Source organism: Nannospalax galili, unplaced genomic scaffold (genome assembly GCF_000622305.1).
Source record: "Nannospalax galili isolate Female #2095 unplaced genomic scaffold, S.galili_v1.0 scaffold923, whole genome shotgun sequence".
Taxonomy (NCBI): domain Eukaryota; kingdom Metazoa; phylum Chordata; class Mammalia; order Rodentia; family Spalacidae; genus Nannospalax; species Nannospalax galili.
The window spans coordinates 1,852,222-1,860,424 of NW_008349753.1; the positions used below are offsets into that span (position 1 = coordinate 1,852,222).

An 8,203-nucleotide genomic window follows, 5' to 3' on the forward strand; every position below is an offset into this window, starting at 1 on the left:
GCATGAGAAGTGGGACAGAGGAAGGGTCTCCTCTCCACAGTCACCTCCACTAGGAATGGTACATGGTCCGAATCAGCTTAGGTTGGCCAGGTCCCATCTGTGTTTCTCTCTCTTCACACCTGGAACTCAGAGCGCTGGCCGTCCTCCCACCTCCCCTCAAGAGCACACAGGAACACTTCTCAAGCTTTTCTTCTGGCTGGAGAAGGACAGTGCTCTGGGCTCATCTGGAGCTCTGGTTGCCAGATAGCCATGTTGCCCCCCGTTACCCCAGTCTTTCCCAAATTTTACTTTAGATCCTAACTCTGCTGTCTTCTACTCTCTTTGTTAACAAAGTGATTTGCACCATGTGGATTGGGTGAGGTCATATCTGAACATCTGGAGCGAGCTGCAAGCTTACATCAAGGAGTACCACACCACAGGCCTCACTTGGAGCAAAACAGTAAGTGCCAGCCCCACCTCCTCCTGAGCATCAAAAGGCCATAAAAACACCTCAAATAGTGTTCCATGTGGCCTAATAATCTTAAGCCTTAGAATTTACCTCAAGAAAAGCTAGGAGAAGGCAGACGTGAGAAGAGGTGGCTATAGCATTTGCCATAGAAAACTCTGAGAACTGCATGTGTGGTATGTGGAAAAGATGGTTGGGCTGTCTATGGTAACGGTGTAAAGGGAGCAGTATTCAGCCATAAAGAACAAAATTGTGTCATTTGAAGGAAAATGATAAAACCATAGACTGTTAGCTGGGCGTGGTGGCACACGCCTTTAAGCCCAGCACTTGGGAGGCAGAGGCAGGCGGATCTCTGTGAGTTCCAGGCCAGCCTGGTCTATATAGTGAGTTCCAGGACAGCTGGGGCTACACAGAGACCCTGTCTCAAACAGACCAAATAATAATAATAATTAATAATAATAACAATAATGTATGTGTGATTACATGGAAAACAACCGGCCTGTTAACATGAAGGGCTAAATGCAAGCACAAAGTTTATAAGCGCTAAGATGACGTGCAGGTTATGAGACTGGTAGGCATTAAAGAGAACATGAGATTTGAAAATGGGTGTAATTTTAGAGATAGAATTGTAAACAAAATATTTAAAAGTTCTTACTTTTTCTTTTGATGTATCAAAGTTTATTGAACAATATTTTTGAATAGCTAAACAGTCATTTTTGTCTTGTTTGTTTGTCTGTCTGGTTTTAGTAGGGGCAGATTTGAGACAGTGCTTCATATAGTCCAGCTGGCCTGAGTAGCCTCAGATGACCTTGAACTTCTGATCCTCCTGCCTCCACCTCCCAAGTGCTGGGATTAAGGCATGAGACACCACACACACACTAGTTTTGTGTGGTGCTGGGGATCAAACTCGGGGGATCCAATCAAAAGAAACTATTTCCAAATTTGAGGCACTCACATTGGTTTACTCAAATGCAATGTCTTGTGTGTGCATCTTGCTTATAACCTGAGTTTCCCAGTTAAACACCTGTATATCTCCCCATGACCCAACCCAAACATCGCGCCTTTGAGGATGTCTGTTGGTCTTCACCAGCTCCCCGTCAGGGCTGGCAGCTCTCCTCGATGTATGTTCTGTTTCTTGAGTACACCTTAGTCGTAACCCATAGCTAATACAATTGGAGTTTCCTCTGTACTTGCTCCCGGTGGAAAGACCACTCTATTAGACATGAAGATTGCCTTAAATGGGCATTGGTCTAAGCAGAGGAAAACGAACTGACACATTTGTGAATCGCATCCAGAGGTCAAAATCTGAGTCTGCTGATAGCTGACCTCCAGCACCCAGCCCTCCACGGATGCTAATGTCAGGGCTGCAGGCTTATTGAGGCAAATTGTGAGCTTTCAGGGGAGCATGGGATTTCTCTGTTCCCAAACAGGCATGTAATATTCACAGCGGCCCTTCGAGGCTGGTATTTCTTTATTTTCTACCTGACTCCCCAACCCCATAGCATTGAAATGAACAGTGTGGAATACAACTGAGTTGATTATTTTTTCTTCTACCCACAACATTATGGTTTGGAGCAGAGATTTCATAAATATTTGAAAGGCTTTAATAAAGAAGGATGTATGGGGTGGGTGGGTGTTTTGTGAACTAACTGGAATTCTTCACTTCAAATGAGAAACTGTTTTGTTATAGATCCATGTGTCATAAAGGAGAATTGTCACATCTTTGCCATAGGGATAGGTCAGAAAGAGAGAACAGGAAGTTGAAAATCTTGAGTCCTTGGATCCATTATTATCTCATGGTAGATAAATGAAAGAAGACTAGGATCCCACTTTTGGAAAATAATGTCAACAAATCCTAATTCTCTAATGGTACCCGTGGAAAACAAATAGGTTTCTTTTAAATGGTTTGAATACCTTTAATACAATGTACAAAGCTAAGTAATTGTGTTTATGGATATAAAAGAGAAGAAACTGATTATTAATTATAGGAAAAATTATATAGCTGCTTTCCTTTGTTCTAGAGTGAATACTTATTTTATTATGTTCATTAAAAATATATGCCTCTAGGAACTTGTGACGTAGCTCAATGGAAAAATACTTGCCTAGCATATATGAGGCCTGGGCTCAATCCCCAGCACTGGGAGAGAGAGAGAAACAGAGAAACAGAGGGAGAGAGAGAGAGAGAGAGAGAGAGAGAGAGAGAGAGAGAGATTGAAAGACAGAGACAGAGACAATGCTGATGATGGTAACTTTCAAACTTTTTATTACAACTCATTGGAAGAAAAACACTTTATACACAAAGCCTACATGCTCACAACTAAAACATGTTTCACAAAATTTCTAAATTTCTTTTTCTTATTATATACGATGTAGTCAGATTTTTTTTCCTTGATTTTGTATCGCTTTTGATAACATTCTGGCTAAAACTCACAAAACCAACTTCATGATCCTCTAATACATCACATCCCCATTTTGAAACACAGAGTCATAAAATATGTGTTGTAGTTACGCAAAACATATGATTCCAAGTGTGTGTTGGGTCTCATGGCTTGCCATAGCAATGGCCACTGGTGTTTACTGAGCACATGGTAAGTCTTGGGAAAATTCTATTCAATTTGATAGCCAGGTAGCACACATTTCACTTTTGCAACCCTTTTTGGTGCTGAGTATTGAACACCATGCCTGGTACGTGCAGCTAAGTTCATACTCTACCACAGAGCCACACCCCATCCCTAATTTACCTCTTTAGTGAAAGACAGAAATGATAAGGTTTTGATCAGATATTAAAAATGAGTAGTTATGACAGCAAAGCTTTGTTGGGAATGACGTGTGCATTCTTCCGATAAGCTTCAAGACGTGCATCGAAACACGTTTCCTGATATTTTGTTTTCCTCAAGTACATTATAAAAGTTACACTTTTGAATTTCAAACCTTGATTTCTATCTTAAATTACTAAAATCCATTTAAGGATTCCAAACATAATCCATTGTACAAGTCAAGCTAACCTCTTACATACAATTTTGACGACACCCCAGCAAGATGAACTCTGACATGAAAGCCAGAATCACAGCGTTCCTGCAAAAATGGGGGAAAGGCTGCTAGAATTGTTGCAATCAATGGCCTCTGGGAAGGAAAAATAAACTAATCACATGAATGCAGGGAAAAAAATATATTTATAAGATGACAAAGATCAGGAAAGACTAAAGAAAGACATGATGTTGATATTCACAGACACCAAAGGACTTGGGTTTTTACTTTTTCAAATTTTTACAGCAGGGAGGGAGGGAAGCACAGGCACGTGTTTTGAAAATGCATACATGCCACAGTGTATGTGTGGAGAACAGAGGACAACTTTTGGGAGTCAGTTCTCTCCCTCTTCTGTGGGTTCTAAGGATTGAACCTAGATCCTCAGGCTTCTCCTTCTGTGGTGGGTCCTGGGAATCAAACACAGGTCATCAGGCTTACACTGCAAGTACCTTTACCCACTGAGCCCTCTCGCCAGCCCAGGAGTCAGGCTTTGAAAAGCCATCACATCTTCACAGACCCAACCTGCTGCAATGCTGGACATGCTTCAACAAGCTATGAAGACGTCTCAAGTGTCTTGAGTAATTGTTTCTTTCTTCCATTTGCAAGTTGGGGTTTTGGCATGCTTTTCGCCTGGGGTTTTGCTATGCTGCTAAAGACCCTGGCTTCCAAGGCCCATTGCGTTAAAAACCAACCCTCCCCCGAGCTAGCAGTTGGAACTGAATTTGCCACATCCCTGCTCCTGACCTTAACCTTCATAGCACAGCTGTGCTAGGCAACTGCTGTTCTGTCTGTCCACTTGTCACTGAGAAACATGAAACTCTGAGGGCAGGGATTGTTTGGGACAGCTGTGGGACAGGCAAAGGGTGTGTGCACAAGTGTGCTGGGTGGGGCAGAGGTGTCTTGAGGTGCAGAAGCAGCTGTGGACTCATCTTTCTAGATAACTTGTTACGTTTACTGCAGTCAAAGGAATCTTGGCATTTCCCTGGGCTTTTCTTCACCATGAAGCCAACTGTGACCTCCCGAGAGTCCAGACCAGAAACAACTTGAGATTTTTGTTTTCTTCTTGAGAAATCTTTTTCGTGGTTTCCTACATATTGAGGTTCAAATACACTTTGTTAGCTGACACAAACCCAGTGGAGACATTATCTGTCATCCCTGGCAGTGGTCAAATTTGTAAGAATCACTAGCAGGGCTGGAAAGATGGCTCAGTGGTTAAGAACACTGACTGTTGATCCGGGTTTGAATCCCAGCACCCACATGCCAGCTAACAACTGTCTGTAACTCCAGTTCCAGGGGATCCGACAGCCTCTTCTGTCCTCCTCAGGCATTGCACGACACAGGTGCACTTATCTACATGCAGGTATAATGCTCATATGCATAAAAAAATAATAATAAAATATTTTTTAAAAAGACTCACTAGCAATTCCTTCAAATCGGATGAGTACAGCTGAAAACTAAAGCCTAAACCTTACACACGCAATTACCAAAATAAATGAGATCGTGAGCCGGGACCCTGGCCTGCAGTGCTCCCCCGGCTCCGCGCGCCGCAACTGGGGCTCGAGCTTCCTCAGGCCAGGGGAAGGCGACGGCCAGGTTCTTCCGGAGATCGAGGTGGGATGTTCCTGACTTGGGCTTTGGGAGCTTGCACTCCACAGTCCGAGGAATGAACAGATTTGGGCTTGTCCCTTCGGGGGTGATGGATGCTGCGGTCCGGACACACCCAGCTGGCAGCTTCGGGGTGTGACCATTGACTCGAGAAATGATCGCCTTGCCCAGGAAGGATACTTGAGAGTAGACTGGTTCGAGTCCCAGGACCCACATGGCAGCTAACAACTGTCTGTAACTCCAGTTCCCTGGGATCCGACAGCTTCTCTTCTGTCCCTCAGGCATTGCACGGCACAGGTGCACTTATCTACATGCAGGTATAATGCTCATATGCATAAAAAAAAATAATAAAATATTTTTTAAAAAGACTCACTAGCAATTCCTTCAAATCGGATAAGTACAGCTGAAAACTAAAGCCTAAACCTTACACATGCAATTACCAAAATAAATGAGATTGTTCTATGAGTTGTCCAGATGACTAAATTATTACTATTTTATCTTAACCTTCCCAGGAAAGGGTGATAAAAAGAATTCCATGAACAGGATCAATAAATAGGATGATTTTATTAGCCTTCTGGTGTTGAGCTTGTGGACATATTTTGCCCTTTCGTGTGGTTCTAAATTACTATTTAACTTTGGAACAAGAGTGTGATTGTCTGTGAAATAGAATAAAGCTACAGAGATACACGTATGTAAGGACTTGTGGAATAATATTAGCAGGTCTTCCTCTTCCTGAGACAGTGTCTCATGTAGCCCAGGTTGGCCTCCAACTCCCAACCTAGCTGAGGACAACTTTGTGGAGTCAGTTCTCTCCTTCCGCCTTACCTGCTTTCCAGGGATCAAAATCAGGTCATCAGGCTGCACTGACTATTGGACTGAAAGTGCCTTTATTCCCTGAGCCATCACACCAGTCTGGTATACAGCTCTTAATATGAATTTTTAAAATCTTCCCTATATACTAATTGTCATCTATCTTAACGTCCCTTGAACAATCAGAAAAATGCTAGTCATGGGTTTAAATTATAAAGAAGGTGGAGGAGGGGCCGAAGAGATGGCTCAGCAGTTAAGAGCACTGACTGCTCTTGCAGAGGACCCGGGTTCGATTCCCAACACCCACATGGCAGCTACAAACTGTCCTTAACTCCAGTTCCAGGGGAATCCGAAGCTCTCTTCTGACCTCCGCGGCATTGCACAACACGGGTGCACGCACATACACGCAGGCAATACACTCATACACATAAAAAAATAATAAATATTTTTTAAAAGGTGGAGGATAGGTTTGTTTTGGTTCGTTTTGTGTTTTTCTCCCACAGGCAATACACTCATACACATAAAAAAATAATAAATATTTTTAAAAGGTGGAGGATAGGTTTGTTTTGGTTCGTTTTGTGTTTTTCTCCCAAAGCAGCCTGGTTTTCAATATAACAGGCAGAAGTTATATTAACGGAGCAGAAGTCTAACTGCTTGCTTTTGATTCAATTAAAATCTGCCAGAGGGTACTCCAAGTTATTATAAATAATGTAGGCTTCACAGCACGTCATTAAATATGTATGTCTTGTAAAGTCTTCTGGCCTCTGGCCCCCTCTTGATATTTACCAAAGAGAACTATTCCCAGCTTTTTGTATCTAAGTTTTCATTTAGGACCATGTGCTTCTGGTTCACTAGTCCAAGGGCAGTAGCAGAGCCTCAGATGGTGTGTCGGTTGTCTGGGTCGCAAAGCTCACTGCTGTCCTCTGATTGTCCCTAGAGAAATAGCTCTCACCAGTGCACCTTCCCACAGATGCATTAAATATGTTTAGCTGCTCTTGGGCCTCTAGCTATCTTTGGGAGCCTTGACTTACAGTGGTTCAGTTTAGCACTTTTGTTGTTGCTGCTGCTGTTTAATTTTTTTAACTACATTTATGTATTTTGTGTGTGTGTATGTATGTGGGTGTGTGCATGCCATGGCACACATGTGGAGGTCAGAGGACAACTTGAAGGGGTCTGTTCTCTACTTCCACCATCTAGGTCCTGGTAGTGAGCCATCTGTTGTGCTTGGGTTTTGGATAGTCTTGTTATATAAGCCAAGCTGACTCTGAACTCATTGTGTAGACCAGGCTAGGCTCAAACTCAACAAAAAGAGTGTTGGAATTACAGATATATGACACCACACCTGGCTCAGAGATTTCTCAGGTTTTGGGTTTGGGGCTTTTGTGGTGCTGGAGGTGGAATCTGGGGTCTTGCTCACGCTGGCCAAGCACTTAACCACTAAGCTACATCTCTCACTGCCAATTTACGATTCTTCAGTTCTAGGATGGTGCAAAAACAGAAGACTGAACTTTAAATTTTGAATGTGGACCTTTTCCCAGGCTAACAATAAGCAGAACCACCTCTTTCTGGAAGCCAGGTTGCTAGGCGGGAAGCTACCCCTTCTGCACTGTGTATGTGGCTAATTTGGGGAAATTAAATATACTCTCAGCTTGGGGTATTTTCAACTTGCCATGAGTTTTCCCGGATGTAACTGCCCAGTAGGGAACATCTAAGACAGCATTCTCTCCTGGGTGAGAGCCATGTTGTTCAAAGTGGGTTAGAGCACCACCAGTGAACACAGGAGTTCCCCAACTACAGCAATAAAGGTAGGCTGGAAGTGGCTGTAGGCTGACTTCAAAGAGAATGCCTAGCTACTCCAACATCACTGAGGCACCAAGTTCTGGGAAAGATGTGGAGAACACGGACAGGTGAGTGGCATGACAGGCAGAGGAGTCATCCACTGAAACTCACATTCCAAACACAGGGCTGTTGTGCGAGAGGCTTTCCCTGGGGAGATACAACATGCACACCTGCATGCGCACACATCTACTCACCCCGAAAGGGAACTCAGAACAGACCAAAGTAGCAGTTTCACCAACGTGGGTGAACCAATGAGTGTTTAATGGAGTTACTAACAGGAGCAGGAATCACTCAAAAGCAGCTTTATCACTGAAAAGCCGACCCCAATTGCATCACTGAGAATCCCACTCCAGCTTTCGGTGACATGTGGAAAGTGAAACCCTGGAGCTCTCTGCACAACTTTCAGGCAGCTAGACAGCTTCAGGAATCTCTTCTCGACCCCTGGGATGGTTAGTGTCCTCGTCGTTCCCCCCCCCC

General features: G+C 43.5%; 1 protein-coding gene across 2 annotated transcripts in view; it reads left to right on the plus strand.

The window, feature by feature from the left end:
• Cap2 (cyclase associated actin cytoskeleton regulatory protein 2) overlaps positions 1-8,203 on the plus strand; it is a 177,176-nt gene that overhangs the window by 133,043 nt on the left and 35,930 nt on the right. For both annotated transcript variants that reach the window (XM_008847062.3, XM_008847061.3), the window contains one exon: positions 334-439. In XM_008847062.3, the coding sequence (XP_008845284.1) occupies positions 334-439 (106 nt within the window). The remainder of the gene's footprint in view (positions 1-333; positions 440-8,203) is intronic.